A 23,946-nucleotide genomic window follows, 5' to 3' on the forward strand; every position below is an offset into this window, starting at 1 on the left:
GCAAGACCATACCACTTACCTCTGGATCAAACTGTATTGCAAATATTCAAACGGTTTTTACATGCTGCCGTCTCCTAGCAACCAATGAAATTTTTCAAAAATATTGTAGCTTCACTTTTCACGGAGTATGAGCGTTCTATATATTTTCAATTCAGTGCGCCCGACTCGCTCACGTACTTGATTTGTGGCATAGACATGGCCATTGGGCCTTCACGGTGTAATTTGTGCGAGGCTTTTGTCCGAGTGAGCTTGAGTCGAGAGGGCGAATGTACGGGTTGGGAATGTACGGGTCTCCCTTCCCCCGCCCGGCAAAGCCGGTACTGGAGGGCGTCCCTCACCCTCCCCATCCCCCCTTCCCCCTCCCCCCTCCCATCTCCCCCCTACCCCCCTCCCATCCCTCACCCACCCCATCCCCCCTCCCATCCCTCACCCACCCCATCCCCCCTCCCATCCCTCACCCACCCCATCCCCCCCTCTTCTCCCCTCTCCCCTTCCCCCCTCCTCCCCTCTCCCCTTCCCCCCTCCTCCCCCTCTTCTCCCCTCCCCTCCCCCCCGTTCCCCTCCCCTCCCCCCCGTTCCCCTCCCCTCCCCTCCCCTCCCCCCCGTTCCCCTCCCCTCCCCTCCCCTCCCCCCCGTTCCCCTCCCCTCCCCTCCACTCCCCCCCGTTCCCCTCCCCTCCCCCCCTTCCCTCCCCTCCCCTCCCCCCCCGTTCCCCCCCCTCCCCCCCGTTCCCCTTCCCTCCCCTCCCCTCCCCCGCCCGGCAATGCCGGGTACTTCTGCTAGTATTATATATACATATATAAATTTTTGTGTGTTTTATAAGACATGGAAATGAATGAAAACAGAGTGGAATCCGAAAAATTAAGCTCAGTAACAGTTTATGATTTACCAAATAAGAGCACCATTAAATCTTCAGCCAAAATTCTGAGAAAGGATAACTGGTCTCCAAAAATCTGGCATGTTTAATGACCATGGTGAAGCAATACTCTTGATGTTTATGGCATAGATAGTCTTGAGGTTTCGGACCTCAAGACTCCATTTACACACATATGAACATGATAATTGACACAAGTATCGTAATGGGATCACAGAACCTTTATTACATTTCAAAAGCCAATTACAGGATTGGAAGTGTTTCCACCAAAGGTAATTCGTACCAAACTCGGACCAACCTCAGGGTTTATATCTCCGGTACTTCTGTAATCAAGCTCGTCTTCGTGTGCTTCACCACATTGCGGGCTGCCCGTTTCAAAACTCTTCACATTCCTCTGCGGTTGGTCGGTATGGCTTTGTGATAATCTTGGATGGATTATAATTTCACTCATTGTTCTTAAAATTAAGTAATATTATGTCAACAATCACAATTGAGACAATTATGGATTAAGAGAGTTGATGAAGTATACATATTGGCACTATTACAGATTTAAACATGGAAAGGGGTGCACAGGTGCCAAAGACATGTGAATGGAAAGGGGTGCAGAGGTGCCAAAGACATGTGAATGGAAAGGGGTGCAGAGGTGCCAAAGACATGTGAATGGAAAGGGGTGTTGAGGTTGAATTTCATATATGAGGAAAGTAAGGAAAGACCTGATACAATTATAGACGATCAGCGTACGATGGCGGTTGTCTCGCCATGAACAAGGTGCAGACGGGAACAGTAGAGGCTCGCAAGGACCTTGAGGACCCCTCGTCGTCGTGGAGTGATCCGCTCTTGCAGCCGCACGGTGCCACCTGCCGCGATGGATCTGGGGTGGAACAGTAATGTGGTTTTCACTCGGATTTTCAACAACGATTTAAAATCTTTCTTTTATGAACGCACACCACAACCTCTCACTCTTCCACCTTCTTTCCCATAAGTTGGCTGGTGTCAATGTAAGCCGTGCAATTCCTTCTGATGCATTGTGACTCAGGACTTTGTGTACGAGTGGAGGTGGATATTGAAAAACCAATGATTATATATGTGATCTCTGCATGGCAGCCTGTGGGCTTACAGATCGACTTTTCACCAGACCTTTGTTGCATGCGGCGACTCTCCTGCGCTCCTGTGGCTTCAAGGAGGAACCCAACATCAGACAGCTCCTCAGGAAGAGGATTGTGGAAAGTGATTTCTATCAAGATGTCACGACCCACAACAGGCTCACCGAGAACCTGGAAGTGCATTAGTTGCAGAAAGGTGATCAAAAGGTGAAATGTGGTACCATTAAATCATTTTATGAAGGGAGGACAAAGACCTTTCCAAGTGGTGAGGAAATACACACACACACACACACACACACACACACACACACACACACACACACACACACACACACGCACGCACGCACGCACGCACACACACACACACATATTGTTGGACCTCGACATTTACAGACCCCACATATTTGCGGTTCATAACATGTGACCTGCTTCTACATTTGCGCCTCGCGTATTCGCGGTTTGAAAAAAACAACTATATTTATATATACACAGGTATATATTTTTACACATTAGGACTGGTCTACTATATCTACCACCCCTGATATGAATTCAGCCTGGAAATTCTTCTCCAGAACCTTGTGGTCTCTTGTGCTCAGATTAATCCCATCTCGTCTTCAGTTATCTTACGCATCCTCCCGCTCTCGGATCTCTGAATCCTTTGGTAAGGCCGTTGCTTTAAAACAACTTGCATTGTCTTCCTGGAAGGAAAATCATTCCACAAAGCTCGGAACAAGTGTGTGTGTGTATTCTCAGAAGAGACAGATAACAACATCTGTCCAATCTCAATAATGAGCTTTTAAACTTGTGTCCCTCGTCTAAAACCTGCAAACACTTTGTCAGGATGGTGCTTGTCCATGCTTTGTCGCCCCCCCCCCCCACCCCCCTCAGGTATCTGCATAACGCAGGCGAGCAGCAACAACCCCCTCCTAGTGAAACTGCCAAAATCTCGGCTCTCTGCTCACCTTCACTCCTTCATTCCTCTTTTCTCCCGCCTCTGGAACAAACTCCCCCACTCCCTTCAATCCCACTCCTCCCTCCAGGTCTTTAAAACAGCCGTTCACCACCATCTCTTATCTTCCCCCATCCAAAACCTTGATATTTTCTAGCCCCGTTAAAACACCGCAAATCCCCCTTTTCAAATTCAGTTTTTCTTTCCTAAATGTCCTAGTAGTGTGCCTTTGTTTTATACCTTATGCCCCCGCCCCCCTCCCTCCCCAAGCCCTCTCCCTTCCACAGATCTCCCGATGTCCCTGTTCTCTACTGTTGTTGTGCTCCCCTCTCTCTTTCCCTCTTGTCTCCCCCTCCCTTTATTATATGTTTCATGTGTGTTTCTATTTGCCTTTATGCGTTAGCTCTTACATGAGCCTCCTCGACTTTGCATGCTTTATTTTTGTATACGACTTTGTATACACATCGACTCACTTTTTAACTGTTTTTAATTCATCATTTTCGTTTTACTTTTTAATTGTTTTTAACTCATCACTTTTGTTTCACTTTTTAACGGTTTTTAACTCATCACTTTTGTTTCACTTTTTAACGGTTTTTAACTCATTTTCATTTTACCTTTTAACTGTTTTAACTCATCACTTTTATTTCACTTTTAACCTTTTTTAACTCATCACTTTTGTTTCACTTTTTAACTGTTTTTAACTCATCACTTTCATTTTACTTTTTACTGTTTTTAACTCATCACTTTTCACTTTTTAGCCGTTTTAAACTCATTTTCATTTTACTTTTTACTGTTTTTAACTCATTACTTTTCACTTTTTAGCCGTTTTTAACTCATCACTTTTGTTTCACTCTGTAATGGTTTTTAACTCATTTTCATTTTACTTTTTAACTGTTTTATCTCATCACTTTAATTTCACTTTTAACCTTTTTAAACTCATCACTTTTGTTTCACGTTTTAACTGTTTTTAACTCATCACTTTAATTTTACTCTTTACTGTTTTTAACTCATCACTTTTCACTTTTTAACCGTTTTTAACTCATTTTCATATTACTTTTTAACTGTTTTATCTCATCACTTTTATTTCACTTTTTAACCATTTTTAAACTCATCACTTTTGTTTCACTTTTTAACTGTTTTTAACTCATCGTTTTCATTTTACGTTTTTACTGTTTTTAACTCATCACTTTTCACTTTTTAACCGTTATTAACTCATCACTTTTGTTTCATTTTTAAACTGTTTTTAACTCATTTTCATGTCACTTTTTACTGTTTTTAACTCATCACTTTTCACCCGTTTTTAACTCATTTTCATTTTACTTTTTAACTGTTTTATCTCATCACTTTTATTTCATTTTTTAACCTTTTTAACTCATCACATTTGTTTCACTTTTTAACTGTTTTAACTCATCACTTTGTTTTACTTTTTACTGTTTTTAACTCATCACTTTTCACTTTTTAAGCGTTTTATCTCATCACTTTTGTTTCATTTTTAACTGTTTTAAAATCATTTTCATGTCACTTTTTACTGTTTTTAACTCATCACTTTCGTTTTCCTTTTTACTGTTTTTAACTCATCACTTTTCACTTTTTAACCGTTTTTAACTCATCACTTTTGTTTCACTTTTTAACTGTTTTTAACTCATCATTTTCCTTTTACTTTTTAACCTTTTTTTAACTCATCACTTTTGTTTCACTTTTTAACTGTTTTTAACTCATAATTTTCCTTTTACTTTTTAACTGTTTTATCTCATCACTTATATTTCACTTTTAACCTTTTTTAAACTCATCACTTTTGTTTCACTTTTTAACTGTTTTTAACTCATTTTCCTTTTACTTTTTACTGTTTTTAACTCATCAGTTTTCACTTTTTAACCGTTTTTAACTCATCATTTTCGATTTACTTTTTCACCGTTTTTAAGTCATCACTTTTGTTTCACTTTTTAATTGTTTTGACCTCAACACTTCTGTTTTACTTGTTGACCATTTTGACTCATCACTTCTGTTTTACTTAACCATTTTGAACCCATCACTCTTGTTCCACTTTTTAACTGCTTTTAACTCATCATTTTCGTTTTACTTTTCAACTGTTTTTCTCTTACCACTTTTGTTTTACTCTTTACTGTTTTTAACTCATCATTTTCGTTTTACTTTTTCACCGTTTTTAAGTCCTCACTTTTGTTTCATTTTAAACTGTTTTTAACTCATAATTTTCCTTTTACTTTTTAACTGTTTTATCTCATCACTTTTATTTCACTTTTTAACCTTTTTTCACTCATCACTTTTGTTTCATTTTTTAACTGTTTTTAACTCATCACTTTAATTTTACTCTTTACTGTTTTTAACTCATCACTTTTCACTTTTTAACCGTTTTTAACTCATTTTCATATTACTTTTTAACTGTTTTATCTCATCACTTTTATTTCACTTTTTAACCATTTTTAAACTCATCACTTTTGTTTCACTTTTTAACTGTTTTTAACTCATCGTTTTCATTTTACGTTTTTACTGTTTTTAACTCATCACTTTTCACTTTTTAACCGTTATTAACTCATCACTTTTGTTTCATTTTTAAACTGTTTTTAACTCATTTTCATGTCACTTTTTACTGTTTTTAACTCATCACTTTTCACCCGTTTTTAACTCATTTTCATTTTACTTTTTAACTGTTTTATCTCATCACTTTTATTTCATTTTTTAACCTTTTTAACTCATCACATTTGTTTCACTTTTTAACTGTTTTAACTCATCACTTTGTTTTACTTTTTACTGTTTTTAACTCATCACTTTTCACTTTTTAAGCGTTTTATCTCATCACTTTTGTTTCATTTTTAACTGTTTTAAAATCATTTTCATGTCACTTTTTACTGTTTTTAACTCATCACTTTCGTTTTCCTTTTTACTGTTTTTAACTCATCACTTTTCACTTTTTAACCGTTTTTAACTCATCACTTTTGATTCACTTTTTAACTGTTTTTAACTCATCATTTTCCTTTTACTTTTTAACCTTTTTTTAACTCATCACTTTTGTTTCACTTTTTAACTGTTTTTAACTCATAATTTTCCTTTTACTTTTTAACTGTTTTATCTCATCACTTATATTTCACTTTTAACCTTTTTTAAACTCATCACTTTTGTTTCACTTTTTAACTGTTTTTAACTCATTTTCCTTTTACTTTTTACTGTTTTTAACTCATCAGTTTTCACTTTTTAACCGTTTTTAACTCATCATTTTCGATTTACTTTTTCACCGTTTTTAAGTCATCACTTTTGTTTCACTTTTTTATTGTTTTGACCTCAACACTTCTGTTTTACTTGTTGACCATTTTGACTCATCACTTCTGTTTTACTTAACCATTTTGAACCCATCACTCTTGTTCCACTTTTTAACTGCTTTTAACTCATCATTTTCGTTTTACTTTTCAACTGTTTTTCTCTCACCACTTTTGTTTTACTCTTTACTGTTTTTAACTCATCATTTTCGTTTTACTTTTTCACCGTTTTTAAGTCCTCACTTTTGTTTCATTTTAAACTGTTTTTAACTCATAATTTTCCTTTTACTTTTTAACTGTTTTATCTCATCACTTTTATTTCACTTTTTAACCTTTTTTCACTCATCACTTTTGTTTCATTTTTTAACTGTTTTTAACTCATCATTTTCCTTTTACTTTTTAACTGTTTTTAACTCATCACTTTTGTTTCATTTTAAACTGTTTTTAACTCATCATTTTCGTTTTACTTTTTAACTGTTTTATCTCATCACTTTTATTTCACTTTTTAACCTTTTTTAACTCATCACTTTTGTTTCACTTTTTAACTGTTTTTAACTCATTTTCCTTTTACTTTTTACTGTTTTTAACTCATCACTTTTATTTCACTTTTTAGCCTTTTTTAACTCATCACTTTTGTTTCACTTTTTAACTGTTTTTAACTCATTTTCGTTTTACTTTTTAACTGTTTTATCTCATCACTTTTATTTCACTTTTTAACCTTTTTTAACTCATCACTTTTGTTTCACTTTTTAACTGTTTTTAACTCCTTTTCCTTTTACTTTTTACTGTTTTTAACTCATCAGTTTTCACTTTTTAACCGTTTTAAACTCATTTTCGTTTTACATTTTCACCATTTTAAAGTCCTCACTTTTGTTTCACTTTTTAACTGTTTTTAACTCATTTTCGTTTTACTTTTTACCGTTTTTAACTCATCACTTTTGTTTCATGTTTTATTATTTTTAACTCATCACTTTTATTTTACTTTTAACTTTTTTTAACTCATCACTTTTGTTTCACTTTTTAACTCATCACTTTCGTTTTACTTTTTACTGTTTTTAACTCATCACTTTTCACTTTTTAACCGTTTTATCTCATCACTTTTGTTTCATTTTTAACTGTTTTTAACTCATTTTCATGTCACTTTTTACTGTTTTTAACTCATCACTTTCATTTTACTTTTTACTGTTTTTAACTCATCACTTTTCACTTTTTAACCGTTTTTAACTCATCACTTTTGTTTCACGTTTTATTATTTTTAACTCATCACTTTTGTTTCACGTTTTATTATTTTTAACTCATCACTTTTGTTTCACGTTTTATTATTTTTAACTCATGACTTTTGTTTCACGTTTTATTATTTTTAACTCATCACTTTTGTTTCACGTTTTATTATTTTTAACTCATCACTTTTGTTTCACGTTTTATTATTTTTAACTCATCACTTTTGTTTCACGTTTTATTATTTTTAACTCATGACTTTTGTTTTACTTTTTAACCTTTTTTAACTCATGACTTTTGTTTCACTTTTTAAGTGTTTTTAACTCATCATTTTCCTTTTACTTTTTAACCTTTTTTAACTCATCACTTTTGTTTCACTTTTTAACTGTTTTTAACTCATCATTTTCCTTTTACTTTTTAACCGTTTTTAACTCATCACTTTTGTTTCACGTTTTATTATTTTTAACTCATGACTTTTGTTTTACTTTTTAACCTTTTTTAACTCATCACTTTTGTTTCACTTTTTAACTGTTTTTAACTCATCATTTTCCTTTTACTTTTTAACCGTTTTTAACTCATCACTTTTGTTTCACGTTTTATTATTTTTAACTCATCCCTTTTGTTTTACTTTTTAACCTTTTTTAACTCATCACTTTTGTTGCACTTTTTAACTGTTTTGAACTCATTTTCCTTTTACTTTTTAACCGTTTTTAACTCATCACTTTTGTTTCACGTTTTATTATTTTTAACTCATGACTTTTGTTTTACTTTTTAACCTTTTTAAACTCATCACTTTTGTTTCACTTTTTTACTGTTTTTAACTCATCACTTTCATTTTACTTTTTACTGTTTTTAACTCATCACTTTTCACTTTTTAACCGTTTTTAACTCATCACTTTTGTTTCACGTTTTATTATTTTTAACTCATCCCTTTTGTTTTACTTTTTAACCTTTTTTAACTCATCACTTTTGTTTCACTTTTTAACTGTTTTGAACTCATCATTTTCCTTTTACTTTTTAACCGTTTTTAACTCATCACTTTTGTTTCACTTTTTAACAGGAAGATATTTTTTCACCCCGGATATATTATATCAGCTCTGTTCACGATTCACAAGGAAATCCCTTTTTAGGGAAAATCCAAACCGATTGATTGTGCACGAACCTCCAATGACTCTTATCATGTATGGTATGTTTAATTAGCGTAACAATATCTTGCTCACTTTGAGGTTGAGCCGAGGTAGCCGCAATCGAAATGTCTTCTGTTGCATGATTGGCTGGTTCGTTTCGCCCACACGGCCCGTCACCGTGAGGAGCATCGCAGCCTGGGTAACCAGCAATGGGCCGTAGGCCGAATAGGGTAGTTGTAGCCAGGTAGTGATGTCTGTGAGGAAGAACAAAGGGGAAAGTTGGAATCCATGCCAGACTGAGTGGGAGGTGTTGATGGACAGGTTACCAAAAACATCCCGAGTCAGACGAGCTAAGTGGCCGGAAGAGCAATGATTTTTGCTGTTAAGATGAGAATACTTAGTAAAAGGGAAAAGTTCAGTTCCTCAGTCCATTGATATTTCACTTGAATTATTACAAGATTTAATGTTATTTTTTTGCTGAAGGCTCACTACCTGGGGCTGCCATGGTGATTAGAGACAACCTCTCAAAGAGAAGTGCAATGTGTCTGGTGCAGCGTAAACTTCCCATCTGTTCCAATGATAAAAAAGAGGCTGACCGACTGTATTTTCTCAACTATGGTCGTTTTTGTTTGCTTTCATTATTGAAATGACTTACTTTTTAATGCTGTGGATTGTTCCTCCAAATCACGGTTCTACCTTCAGGTATGTTTTGAGGAATATGTACGAGAGTGTACACATATGTATTTCATATGTATGTGAAATGTATATATTTATATTAAATTAATTTACCGCAGCCCAAGAAGAACAGTTGAAGCAAAACTTGACACAAAGGAGCAGAGGAGTGAAGAAACAAATTAATGGAAGGAGAATTTGTTTGCCTTATGTTGAGAAAGGTGATAGTTTTGTGCAGGATGAGCAAACCGACGTGTTTTACATGGTATTGCTGAAAATGTATCTGAGATCAAGGTTGAGCAGGTCCATAAAACGACATGGTCACATTCCGGACACGTTTATCATGTGACTGCTAATTGAATTAATCAGGTTTGCTTTCATTTGCGACAATGATCGATGGTGACATTCAATGACAAGACAAGGTAGAAAAAGTTTAAAGGAAGAAGACATGAGGATGTCTGCCGGCGTGAATGTGGAAGACAAACGGTGCCTTGAGGTGCCAAAAGAACCTTGCTTCGGTGGGACTTCCACAGTAAAAGATCCCTTGTGCGCACAGCCGTGCACGACGCCGGTGTAGTACATGACGTCACAGCGCACGTGCAGAGTCACGTGACGCCAGGCGGATTCACTAGTGCTGCCCACACGTAATCCGACCGTGATGTCTCGACCCATCTCGGGGATTCCCTGCACGGCGATCGTTGACCAGACGTCATCCGGCTGTGGACGTGGATCTGCAAGGGGCTCTCCGACTCCCCGCTCAAGGAGCCTGCCATACAGACCCGGCTTGCTGCCATGACGACATGCCATCTCCACTGCGATGCGTTCTTTCTCTGAACCTTTGGTGGGGAAAAATTGTTCAGTTTAGTGTTAAACTTGGTGCTCAGAGAAATGGAAGAGGCTGAGCAGCGATTAAAAACACTATTTGGTGTTTTCAAATTACATGGAGACGTTCATAACATCTGCAATGTACATTGGCATATCTACACAAATGACCCACATGAGTTGCTTTCATTCATCTAATAAGGGTAAGCATACAACAACAACAACAACAACAACAACAACAGGTATTTTAAGGCCATTTTCCCTGCAAGAGCGGGGGTTAGCCTTGCAGTCCCCAAGTAAGGGTAAGGTAATGGGTAATGGGTAAGGTAATAAGGGTAAGCATGACACACAGTATCCAGTTCAGATTTGAAACTTAAAATTCATCCTCAAATCTAGACTCCAGATTCACAGCAGATCCAGATTTCAGCCAAAACCTTAATTATGTAGATTATAATTATTATAATTATTATTATTAACCTAAAGGTGAAGGAAACCAGGGATAATACAAGGACATGAGCAAAATTTGAGGAACAAAAAAGAACCACCTTTGGAGGCCATTTTCCCCCACAGAGCAGGGGTTGGCCTTTTTTGGGCACCGTGGTCCCCTTTTTGAAGCAATGTTTTATGGCCGGATGCCCTTCCTGCCGCCAACTCTGTTGGTCACCTCTTGTGACACACAGGGAATTACCAGTGAACTGGTGCTCAAAGTTTGATGATGGCAACAATTTGCCTAATCTTCATGAAAGGTATCGTAGGATGTTTAACATTGACCTATGACCAATGTCGGCTTCAAGTTAATTTGAGGGACAGTGCATGTTATGATGCAACGCCCCGCCTGAAATGCCCAGGTCTGACAGTCTACATTGAGGATGGCAATGGAACCTAGATGAGACAACTAAAAGGTAAGAGTGCTACCTCTGTGCCACCTGTCTGATGAAAGTGAGCAAGGAAAGCAATTCCATTCTCCGTGATAAACTGCAGCGATTTGTCTTGGCAGATTGGGTGAACCTGAGACGGTTTCTAATACAAGTAGAAAAGCAGCCATTTTATTAGTGTTAGGGTTAGGAATAGGGTTGTTCGGGTTAGGGTTAGGGTTAGGGTTAGTTAGGGTTGTTAGGGTTATGGTTAGTGTTAGGGTTAGGTACCTTCAGTGTGCTTGTACTGATGTGTGATGTCTTCTCTTTCCTCCGATCCGACGGCCTTTGTACTGATCTTAACACCAACCACGTTGCGATCCACACAGATGGCTTTGAACCTCCCATCAGCACCAAGCTGCCAATATACCTTGTCACTGTTTACCTACCAACAACCACAACAACGGGATAACAAGGTTTGTCATGGAGGAAGATTGAGACAGGACAACTTCAAACAAGCGTTACGCCTAGGTCCCCCGTCGGGGAAGTGATGTGAGTTGACAAAGTGGAAGACCTAAAAAACATGCTATGATATGATATTTCGCTGACAAGGTTCAGACATACATGGAGTCGGCCATCTTGGATTTTGACGTGGCGACCCAATTTTCAAAAGCTTTCTTCCTTATGCCTAGATACACCCACACACCAGATTAGAAGTTGGTACTTCGCTTATTTTTCAAGATATTCTGCTCACAAGGTTCAGACATACATGGCGTCAGACATACGTGGCGGTGGCCATCTTGGATTTTGACGTGGCGACCCAATTTTCAATAGCGTTCTTTCTTATGTGAAGATACACCCACACACCAGATAAGAAGTAGGGACTTCGCTTATTTTTCAAGATATTCCACTCACAAGATTCAGACATACATGGCGTCAGACATACGTGGCGGTGGCAATCTTGGATTTTGACGTGGCGACCCAATTTTCAATAGCGTTCTTTCTTATGTGAAGATACACCCACACACCAGATAAGAAGTTGGGACTTCGCTTATTTTTCAAGATATTCCACTCACAAGATTCAGACATACATGGCGGCGGCCATCTTGGATTTTGACATGCCGACCTAATTTTCAATAGGGTTCTTCCATATGCCTAGTTGCACCCACACACCAAATTAGAATTCGCTCCTTCGCTTACGAACGCACGCACGTCCGCACACACGCACGGATGCACGGACGGACGGACATATATATGGTGGCGGCCATCTTGGATTTTGACATGGCGACCCAATTTTCAATAGCGTTCTTCCTTATGCCTAGATACACCCACACACCAGATTAGAAGTTGGTACTTCGCTTATTTTTCAAGATATTCCGCTCACAAGGTTCAGACATACATGGCGGCAGCCATCTTGGATTTTGACATGGCGACCCAATTTTCAATATCGTTCTTCCTTATGCACAGATACACCCACACACCAGATTAGAAGTTAGTAGTTCGTTTATTTTTCAAGATATTTCGCTCACAAGGTTCAGACATACATGGCGGCGGCCATCTTGGATTTTGACGTGGCGACCTAATTTTCAATCGGGTTCTTCCATATGCCTAGTTGCACCCACACACCAAATTAGAATTCGGTCCTTCGCTTACGCACGAACGCACGTCCGCACACACGCACGCACGGATGCGCGCACGCACGGATGCACGGACAGACGGCCGGACATATATATGGTGGCGGCCATCTTGGATTTTGACGTGGCGACCCAATTTTCAATAGCGTTCTTCCTTATGCACAGATACACCCACACACCAGATTAGAAGTTAGTAGTTCGTTTATTTTTCAAGATATTTCGCTCACAAGGTTCAGACATACATGGCGGCGGCCATCTTGGATTTTGACGTGGCGACCTAATTTTCAATCGGGTTCTTCCATATGCCTAGTTGCACCCACACACCAAATTAGAATTCGGTCCTTCGCTTACGCACGAACGCACGTCCGCACACACGCACGCACGGATGCGCGCACGCACGGATGCACGGACAGACGGCCGGACATATATATGGTGGCGGCCATCTTGGATTTTGACGTGGCGACCCAATTTTCAATAGCGTTCTTCCTTATGCACAGATACACCCACACACCAGATTAGAAGTTAGTAGTTCGTTTATTTTTCAAGATATTTCGCTCACAAGGTTCAGACATACATGGCGGCGGCCATCTTGGATTTTGACGTGGCGACCTAATTTTCAATCGGGTTCTTCCATATGCCTAGTTGCACCCACACACCAAATTAGAATTCGGTCCTTCGCTTACGCACGAACGCACGTCCGCACACACGCACGCACGGATGCGCGCACGCACGGATGCACGGACAGACGGCCGGACATATATATGGTGGCGGCCATCTTGGATTTTGACGTGGCGACCCAATTTTCAATAGCGTTCTTCCTTATGCGTAGATACACCCACACACCAGATTAGAAGTTAGTAGTCAATTTATTTTTCAGGATATTCCGCTCAGAAGGTTCAGACATACATGGCGGCGGCCATCTTGGATTTTAACGTGGCGACCCAATTTTCAATAGCGTTCTTCCTTATGCATAGATACACCCACACACCAGATTAGAAGTTAGTAGTTCATTTATTTTTCAAGATATTCCGCTCACAAGGTTCAGACATACATGGCGGCGGCCATCTTGGATTTTGACGTGGCGACCCAATTTTCAATAGGGTTCTTACTTATGCATAGATACACCCACACACCAGATTAGAAGTTAGTACTTCGCTTATTTTTCAGGATATTCCGCTCACAATGTTCAGACATACATGGTGGCGGCCATGTTGGATTTTGACGTGGCGACCTAATTTTCAACAGGGTTCTTCCATATGCCTAGTTGCACCCACACACAAAATTAGAATTCGGTCCTTCGCTTACGCACGCACGCACGCATGGACGGACGGACAGACAGACGGACGGACGGAGGGGAAAACCAGAGTCCCCCTTTCGCTCCGCGGTGCGACGGGGGACAATAAACATGGTCTGGTATTTGTGTTCTGATTTTCCAGTTGTCAATGTTACATGGATTGAAGAGGTGAGGGGGGGGGGGGGGGGGCGACATACAGTCACGTGAAAAAGTAAGTACACCCCATGTAAAGTTTTGACTTTCTCAACATATTTCAACATACAGCTATTTGATCTTCATTTCAACAATATTGAGAGATAAAGGTGATATAATATAACAAATATCATGAAACATTTACATTTTGTAGTCCATTGTATAATTAAATAAACGTAAATGCAAATTTTGCATGTGGAAAAAGTAAGTACACCCCTACATTTATCACTACTTCAAATACCTAAAATTAGAATCAGGTGCACCAGCTCAGGTGCAAATGATTAGAACATCATTAGTGAGGATCTTGGAGGAACCTGTCTTATTTAAACCTCAGACATTTAGTTTGGTTTGCTCTTTGTTGTTGAAGTGTGCGGCGTCACCATGCCTAGATCAAAAGAGCTCTCTGAGGCCTTCAGAAAGAAGGTTATAGACGCCTACGAGTCTGGGAAGGGATTTAAAAAGATCTCCAAACAATTTGAAATCAATCATTCGACTGTCCGGAAGATCATCTACAAGTGGAGAAGATTCCAAACAACTGCCAACTTGTTCAGGCCAGGCCACCCCAGCAAGTTCAGCCCGAGAGCAGACCGCAAGATGCTGAAAGAAGTCTCTAAGAACCCCAGAATGTCATCACGGGACCTACAGGTAGCTCTTGCCACTGTTGATGTCAAAGTGCACGAGTCTACCATTAGAAAGAGGCTGCACAAATTTGATCTACATGGGAGGTGTGCCAGGAGGAAACCTTTGCTGTCCAGAAAGAACATCAGGGCAAGACTAAAGTTTGCCAATGAACACCTCGGCAAAGACCAGCACTTCTGGAACAATGTGCTCTGGACAGATGAGTCAAAGGTGGAGCTATTTGGCCACAGTAGCAGAAGACATGTTTGGCGAAAACCAAAGAAAGCATTTGACCACAAGAACCTGATACCAACTGTAAAGCATGGTGGTGGAAATATTTTGGTTTGGGGCAGCTTTGTTGCATCAGGGCCTGGGCAGCTCACCATCATAGAATCCACTATGAATTCTTCATTGTACCAGAGGGTGCTTGAGGATAATGTGAGGCCATCTGTCGGAAAGTTGAAGCTCAACCGAAGGTGGACCTTGCAACATGACAATGACCCTAAACATACCAGTAAATCCACCAAGGTATGGCTGAAAAGAAAGAAATGGAGGGTTCTGGAATGGCCAAGTCAAAGCCAGGATCTAAATCCCATTGAGATGTTGTGGGGGGATTTGAAACGAGCTGTGCATGCAAGAAACCCCTCAAACATCGCACAGCTGAAAGAATTCTGCATGGAGGAGTGGGCAAAAAATTCTCCCAGTCGATGCCGGAGACTGGTAGACAGTTATAAGAAACGCCTACTTGAGGTTGTTTCTGCCAAAGGGGGCAATACCACCTATTCGAGCCAAGGGTGTACTTACTTTTTCCACATGCGAAATTTGCATTTATGTTTATTTAAATTACTAGGGCATGCCCGTACTATATATATATCTAAAATTATATCCCCCCCCTCTATTTACATGAAATGGTTTGGTCCAAAGCGAACGGCTTGCGAGTACGGTGACAACCCCCCCCCCCCCCCTCTATTTACATGAAATGGTTTGGTCCAAAGCGAACGGCTTGCGAGTACGGTGACAATCCCCCCCCCTCTATTTACATGAAATGGTTTGGTCCAAAGCGAACGGCTTGCGGAGTTTGGTAAAGAAATCGCCATAGCATGCACAAACGCGCAGGAAAGCGAAAGAATCGCAAATTAGTTTTAATTAGTTTTAAAACATAGTTTAACGCCAACATAGCGGCAACATAGTTTGCCAACGTGAAATAAATGAATACGCTCTCAAATGTGCCGTCCGAGGCAGAGTCTGTTCGCCACGTTCGGCACACGTGATAGCTCGCTGCTCTCTGATTGGTTGAATCGTTTTTTGGACATAGCTCGGTAACTACTTCTCCGATTAATATGAAACCTTGAAAAGGCACATCCTCGGGTCCCCAGCAATATACCTGGCAAGTTTAAAGTATATCGGACCCGTGGTTGTCGAGAAACAGCGGTCACAGACATACAGACATACATACACACAGAGATTACTGGAATTATAGATAGATACAATGGACTACAAAATGTAAATGTTTCATGATATTTGTTATATTATATCACCTTTATCTATCAATATTGTTGAAATGAAGATCAAATAGCTGCATGTTGAAATTTGTTGAAAAAGTTAAAACTTCACATGGGGTGTACTTACTTTTTCACGTGACTGTATTACATTCACTTGTGAATTCCTGTGAATCTAGTTATGAGAGAAACTTCACCCAACACACATGAACAGCTTGCTAACCAACATGGCGGCTTACCTCTGCAAAAACAAACTTGATATCATACTTCAAGTAAACGATACCATCTCTGACTGCATTCACAGGTGCTGGACCACAGCAATACACTCCTGCATACGGTAAAGTGTGAGGTTACACACACGGATAGTGCGTTTGAGGTGCAGTGCTCCTCAGGTGAGACAATAACACAGCTAGCCTAATGCTAGTACTGACTTATGGCCACAGGTTATGCAATCAGCTGGGATAGGCACACCCACCTTCGCTAGTCTCTTGTGGAGTGGGGTCTACCACTTGCCAACCACCATAGCCAAGCGGTAGGTCTGGTCGTGCCATCCAGCCCTCTGCCCAGCTGTGGTAATTCCTGTAAAAGGTCACAAAGCAAGGTTACCTTTGTAGTAAAGTCAGTACTGAGGACATGGGATTGTTAATCCATGAACATGCAATGAAGGCCTCAATATAACCATCTTCAGAAGGGAAATCATCACACTGACACACATGAGGGAAATGCTTTCAAAGCAAGGGCACACAGGTTGCATTCAAGGTATCCAAGAGACTCTGAAAACAATAACAAATGGAAAAAAAATCCTAAAATCTTACCATTTGGAATCCTTCATGTGGTCCTTCAAAATCTCCATGTTTTCATCGACGAAGACGTCAAACGACAGGCTGGCGTCAGCATCGTGTGCTGACTCAAAGTTCGTGATGGGGCGGCTGGGAATTCCCAAAGAGCGAAGAACTGGAAAACCCAAAATCGGGGAGTGAGACGGAGATTACGGGAAAAACCGAAGTGAAAGTTACTGGAGATCGGGTTTGGATGGAATATCCATCCTGGTTTACTCCGAGTCCTTCTGTTGTAATCAAACAGTGATTTACCTTACACGTAATGTGAGGGTGAGAGCAATCAATAATTTACAGGTAACTTAAGTACATTCATAACCTAGTGTAGATCAATAAAGTAAATGGTTTACGGTTTACACCATGGGTTGGCTCTTCAAAAAAGCTATTTATATTCTTTATACTTAAAAAAGCTTCTCAAGCAAAATAAAACAAAGGAAAGTAGGCCTCAACGTTTCAGGCGGCATGCTCTGCCCATCGACAGGAGGCGGTAACTGGAATGAATAGGAGTAGAGTATATAAGAACTGCACACCTCCCATTGGCTGATTATTATGGGGGTGCTGATTGGTTGTTCATTGAGTGTTGCTGATTGGCCAGTGTGGTTTTGCTCATTATCGTCCATTGTCCTCGATGTGTTGATATCTATGTTGGTCGTTGTCTCCTTGTTAATGGGGGACAGCCAGATATCATTAATGGGTCGCCCGTTTTCTTGGGGGCCCCTGTGATGTATTATATATATATATACACACATACAGTCACGTGAAAAAGTAAGTACACCCCATGTAAAGTTTTGACTTTTTCAACATATTTCAACATACAGCTATTTGATCTTCATTTCAATAATATTGAAAGATAAAGCTGATATAATATAACAAATATCATGAAACATTTACATTTTGTAGTCCATTGTATAATTTAAATAAACATAAATGCAAATTTCGCATGTGGAAAAAGTAAATACACCCCTACATTTATCACTACTTCAAATACCTAAAATTAGAATCAGGTGCACCAGCTCAGGTGCAAATGAATAGAACATGGTTAGAGAAGATCTTGGAGGAACCTGTCTTATTTAAACCTCAGACATTTAGTTTGGTTTGCTCTTTGTTGTTGAAGCAGTTTCTGTCTTCTACAGACTCCTCTCCGGCCTTGCACCCCCAGCTCTCTCTGTGCTCTGTCCCCCAAATATTCCTACAGGTCGCACAAGATCTGCCAGCAACCCTCTGATGGTTAAACTGCCGAAATCTCGGCTCTCTGCTCACCTTCACTCTTTCATTCCTCTTTTCTCCCGCCTCTGGAACAAACTCCCTCACTCCCTTCAATCCCACTCCTCCCTCCAGGTCTTTAAAACAGCTGTTCACCACCATCTCTTATCTTCCCCCATCCAAAACCTTGATCTTTTCTACCCCAGCTAATTCACCCCAGATCCACCTTGTTTGAAATTCCAACTTCTTTCCTGGAAGTCCTGGCAGTGTCCATATGTTTTATACCTCTCCCACCGCCCCCTTCCCATGCCCCCCCCCCCCAAAGCCCTCGCCCTCTCTCAGATCTCTCGATGTCTCCATGTCTCTCGGTCCCTGCTCTCAAATGTTGTGTTTGTGTCCTTCCCCCTCTCTCCCCATCTTGTCTACCGCTCCCGATGTTATATGTTTTATGTGTCGGTTTGTCTTTCTGTGTGATTAATGTTCGCTCTTTCACGAGCCTCGATCTTGTATACAAAAAAAAAAAAAAAAAAAAAAAAAAAAGTGTGCGGCGTCACCATGCCTAGATCAAAAGAGCTCTCTGAGGCCTTCAGAAAGAAGGTTATAAATGCCGACGAGTCTGGGAAGGCATTTAAAAAGATCTCCAAACAATTTGAAATCAATCATTCGACTGTCCGGAAGATCATCTACAAGTGGAGAAGATTCCAAACAACTGCCAACTTGTTCAGGCCAGGCCGCCCCAGCAAGTTCAGCCCGAGAGCAGACCGCAAGATGCTGAAAGAAGTCTCGAAGAACCCCAGAATGTCATCACGGGACCTACAGATAGCTCTTGCACTGTTGATGGCAAAGTGCATGAGTCTCCCATTAGAAAGAGGCTGCACAAGTTTGATCAACATGGGAGGTGTGCCAGGAGGAAACGTTTGCTGTCCAGAAAGATCATCCAGGAAAGACTATAAAGTTTGCCAATGAACACCTTGGCAAAGACCAGCACTTCTGGAACAATGTGCTCTGGACAGATGAGTCAAAGGTAGAGCTATTTGGCCACAGTAGCAGAAGACATGTTTGGCGAAAACCAAAGACAGCATTTGACCACAAGAACCTTATACCAAATGTAAAGCATGGTGGTGGAAATATTATGGTTTGGGGCAGCTTTGCTGCATCAGGGCCGGGGCAGCTCACCATCATAGAATACACTATGAATTCTTCATTGTACCAGAGGGTGCTTGAGGATAATGTGAGGCCATCTGTCCGAAAGTTGAAGCTCAACCGAAGGTGGACCTTGCAACATGACAATGAACCTAAACATACCAGTAAATCCACCAAGGAATGGCTGAGAAGAAAGAAATGGAGGGTTCTGGAATGGCCAAGTCATAGCCCGGATCTAAATCCCATCGAGATGTTGTGGGGGGATTTGAAACGAGCTGTGCATGGAAGAAACCTCTCAAACATCGCACAGCTGAAAGAATTCTGCATGGCGGAGTGGGCAAAAATTTCTCCCAGCCGATGTCAGAAACTGGTAGACAGTTATAAGAAACGCCTACTTGAGGTTGTTTCTGCCAAAGGGGGAAATATCACCTATTAGAGCCAAGGGTGTACTTACTTTTTCCACATGCGAAATTTGCATTTATGTTTATTTAAATTATACAATGGACTACAAAATGTAAATGTTATTTGTTGTATTATATCACCTTTATCTATCAATATTGTTGAAATGAAGATCAAATAGCTGGATGTTGAAATATGTTGAAAAAGTCAAAACTTTACATGGGGTGTACTTACTTTTTCACGTGACTGTATATACAATGCATTCAGAAAGTATGCAGATCCCTTCACTTTTTTCACATTTTGTTATGTTGCAGCCTTATGCTGAAATCGTTTAAATTCATTTTTTCCCTCATCAATCTACACTCAATACCCCCATAATGACAAAGAGAAAACAGGATTTTAGAAAGTTTTGAAAATTTATTGAAAAGAAAAAACTGAAATATCACATTGACATAAGTATTCAGACCCTTAACTCAGTACTTAGTTGAAGCACATTTGGCAGCGATTACAGCCTCGACACTTCTTGGGTATGACGCGACAAGCTTTGCACACCTGGATTTGGGGATTTTCTGCCATTCTTCTCTGCAGATCCTCTCAAGCTATGTCAGGGTGGATGGGGACCTTCGGTGGACAGCCATTTTCAGGTCTCTCCAGAGATGTTCGATTGGGTTCAAGTCAGATCACTGGATGGGCCACTCAAGGACCTTCACAGAGTTGTCCCTAAGCCACTCATGCATTGTCTTGGCTGTGTGCTTCGGGGCATTGTCCTGTTGGAAGGTGAACCTTCGGCCCAGTCTGAGGTCCTGAGCGCTCTGTTTCAGGTTTTCATTAAGGATATCTCTGTACTTTGCTCCGTTCATTGTTCCCTCAACCCTGACCAGTCCCCCAGTCCCTGCTGCTGAAAAACACCCCCACAGCATGATGCTGCCACCGCCGTGCTAAACCGTTGGGATGGTATTGGGCAGGTGATGAGCGGTGCCTGGTTTCCTCCAGACATCACGCTTATAATTGAGGCCAAACAGTTCAATCTTGGTTTCATCAGACCACAGAATCTTGTTTCTCACAGTCTGAGATTCCTTTCGGTGCGTTTTTGCAAACTCGAAGTGGGCTTTTGTGTGTCTTTCACTGAGGAGAGGCTTCCGTCTGGCCACTCTTCCATAAAGCCCAGATCGGTGGGGTGTTGCAGTGATGGTTGTCCTTCTGGAAGTTTCTCCCATCTTCACACAGGATCTCTGGAGCTCAGCCAGAGTGACCATCGGGTTATTGGTCACCTCTCTTACCAAGGCCCTTCTCCCGTGATTGTTCAGTTTGACCGGGCGGCCAGCTCTAAGAAGAGTCCTGGTTGTTCCAAACGTCTTCCATTTAATAATTATGGAAGCCATTGTGCTATTGGGAACCTGCAATGCAGCAGAGATTTTTTTGTAGGCTTCCCCAGAACTGTGCCTCGACACAATCCTGTCTCTGAGCTCTGCAGGCAGTTCCTTCGACCTCACGGCTTGGATTTTGCTCTGATATGCATTGTCAGCTGTGAGACCTTATATAGACAGGTGTGTGCCTTTCCAAATCACGTCCAATCAATTGAATTTACCACAGCTGGACTCCAATCAAGGTGTGGAAACATCTCAAAGATGCTCAGGAAAAATGGGAGGAACGTCAGCTAAATTTCAAGTGTCATAGCAAAGGGTCTGAATACTTTTGTTCAGTTTTTTCTTTTTAATAAATTTGCAAAATTTTCTAAAATCCTGTTTTCTCTTTGTCATTGTGGGGTATTGAGTGTAGATTGATGAGGGACAAAATGAATTTAAACTATTTCAGCTTTAGGCTGCAACATAATCAAATGTGAAAAAGTGAAGGGGTCTGAATACATTCTGAATGCACTGTATATATATTGTTACGGACCGCGGATAAGATGTTGTGTTTGCCGAGCGGATGGCCCCACGGCCATACAGTTACCCCGACTAACCCGATTCCCGAACGTTGGCCGGATCGCGCCACAGATATTCAATAGGGAAAAGACTAAGGCGACACGGATGTGAAGAAGAAGCAGACAAAAAGGTTGGAAATACGAATATAATTTATATGCTATTTACAGGCTCAAAAGTAACCAAGGAGAAGGAAAGATAATAAAATAAAATAGACAGAGGGACGGACCAGAAGGACACAGTGAAAATCGCTTGCTTATCCTATGCAGTCTTAATTAACCCCAGGGACAGAACAAACAAGGACAGACTCACGCGGGGAATGATGATAGGACTGGCGGGAGATGGATGGCTGGAGGGAGAGGAAGGTCCAAGGGTACTGCAGCACGAACGGTGGTGCCGTTTCCTCAAAACTGCCGTCAAGGCCCCAATTTGCTGTCGTTGCTGCTGTGGCTGCGGCTGCTCTGGGGACGTCGCGTGCTTTTCCAGGATTCGTCTGGTCCAACCACACAACTGAACAACGTGCTTGCTTCTTGCCCAACTCTCTTGCTTGGTCCAGCTTTGGCGAGCAAGGCGACGAATAGCAGGCTTTGTGCTTCCCTGGACGATCTCTTTTGGACCAGAATCGCTGCTGGATGATCTCCTTGGATGATCTCTCTGGATGATCTCTTTTCTCTCTCAGGACCTTGCGCGCGTGCTTTTTATAGCGCCTCCGGCGATCAAGCCGCCGGCCTTTAGGACACGCCCATCGGTGTGCTCACCTCGGCCCTGATTGGTCGGCACGGCCCTCTAGCTCCGCCCTTGATGACGATGGGCGGGCACGCCTTTCTTCCCCGACCCGAGCACATGTTCAATGGTGGTTTTGGAGGGGATGTAATTGGCAATCGAGGCTTGGCAATGATGAAAGGGGAAAGTGAAAGGAATCTACTCTATTTCACTTGGTGCAATGGAGTGTCATCTTAATGGAAGATAAGGCCTTACCCTAATACACATAATAAAGATATAACTATCAACCAGGGGGAAATCTATGATTGGCTAACGTGTATGCTTTATGGAATTAACTACGGGAACGCCCTTTGACCTTTATACAACACTGGAGGCAGGAGGGTCCAGAATCAAGCAATATTAATAAAACACACAATAAAAAAAATACAATCCTCATATCCACAACACTGCACCCTCCTCCTCTTAGGCACGTCCCGGGCCTATAACTTTAACTTAGTGTGACACGTAGGTGTAGTTCCTTCTACTTTTAACCTGACCCTGAGTGCGACAGTTTTAAAACATAAATAAATATGTCCCGCTGCTCCATTGCACCCTACCTAACAGACACGCCCACAGCTAACCGAATTGCGGAATGGTATTCAAACTATACACTGACGGTGGGGAGCATTATTTACAATGACTTTACTTTATTTACAAAACTAACCCAGGACCTGTGATTGTTCTTTTGGGGGGGAGACAGTCTGCTCTGCATCGATGCACCATGAAAGCACCCAAAAACGCACCAACACACCCTCAAGCACCAATCGGTGCACAGTCATCATTGTTCATGAATAAAAATAAAAACAACCCCTAACCCTGCAGGTGGTCTCTTGCTCTTCGGCTCCCTCTGCTGGCTATTATTATTTTCCTGATGTTGTCATCTTCTTTGCTGGCGGCCTATTTGGATTAATAATATGCACCCAACGTGTCCATTTCTTTTATTTATGGCCCACAGGGGGCCGACTAGTGTGGTTCACCTGTGGGGCATCGGTGCCCTGTGATCAAGGTCCGCCAGCAAGATCTCGGGCCTTCATGGCCGGTTCCAGCAGAGGGGCCATGCCCCAACCCATGGGGTCCATCAGTGGTGCTCGGCCACAGACCTGTGGTCCATAATGTGGTGCATCGATGCAGACAGCTGGTTCTGGGAGTTCCGGGCGCACAATGGCGGACTCACGCACGCTCCCCTCGGCGCCCAGTGGCGCACAGGTCCTCATGTGGGAGACAAAGGGGGGGAGAGACAGATGAGCGAGGGGTAAGGTCACAAGGGTACACTTCAAACAAGGCAATGCAAGGCGAAATGCGTACGGAGAGCGAAGTGAGAAAAGCTCGTCCTTTGCGTACGTCACCCCCCCCCCTGTCACCTACTCTACCCTTGCCCCTGCCCCATATTTACAACATCTACACATTACAAATTCGTCACTACTGTCACGTCTTCCCCATATTTCCCCTATACCAAATTCGTCTCCACAATCCCTCTAACCAAAATTTGCCATCACCCAATTCATCATCAATCCTCATAAGGAGGAAGAGATGGAACATCAAAGCACAATGTC

At 41.3% G+C, this 23,946-nt stretch overlaps 1 protein-coding gene across 2 annotated transcripts in view; it reads right to left on the reverse strand.

Annotated features, from left to right (window-relative positions):
- Nucleotides 1-1,077: 1,077 nt before the first annotated feature.
- LOC137434800 (protein-glutamine gamma-glutamyltransferase K) overlaps nucleotides 1,078-23,946 on the reverse strand; it is an 83,668-nt gene continuing 60,799 nt past the window's right edge. For both annotated transcript variants that reach the window (XM_078785028.1, XM_078785029.1), the window contains exons 9-16: nucleotides 16,944-17,082; nucleotides 16,604-16,707; nucleotides 16,368-16,456; nucleotides 11,183-11,336; nucleotides 9,725-10,051; nucleotides 8,637-8,797; nucleotides 2,012-2,148; nucleotides 1,078-1,745 (exon numbers count right to left, since the gene is read on the reverse strand). In XM_078785028.1, coding sequence (XP_078641154.1) covers nucleotides 1,607-1,745; nucleotides 2,012-2,148; nucleotides 8,637-8,797; nucleotides 9,725-10,051; nucleotides 11,183-11,336; nucleotides 16,368-16,456; nucleotides 16,604-16,707; nucleotides 16,944-17,082 — 1,250 coding nt within the window. In that variant the 3' untranslated portion in view covers nucleotides 1,078-1,606. The remainder of the gene's footprint in view (nucleotides 1,746-2,011; nucleotides 2,149-8,636; nucleotides 8,798-9,724; nucleotides 10,052-11,182; nucleotides 11,337-16,367; nucleotides 16,457-16,603; nucleotides 16,708-16,943; nucleotides 17,083-23,946) is intronic.

The sequence above is a fragment of the Myxine glutinosa genome, chromosome 9 (assembly GCF_964187855.1).
Source record: "Myxine glutinosa chromosome 9, kmMyxGlut1.1, whole genome shotgun sequence".
Lineage (NCBI taxonomy): Eukaryota > Metazoa > Chordata > Myxini > Myxiniformes > Myxinidae > Myxine > Myxine glutinosa.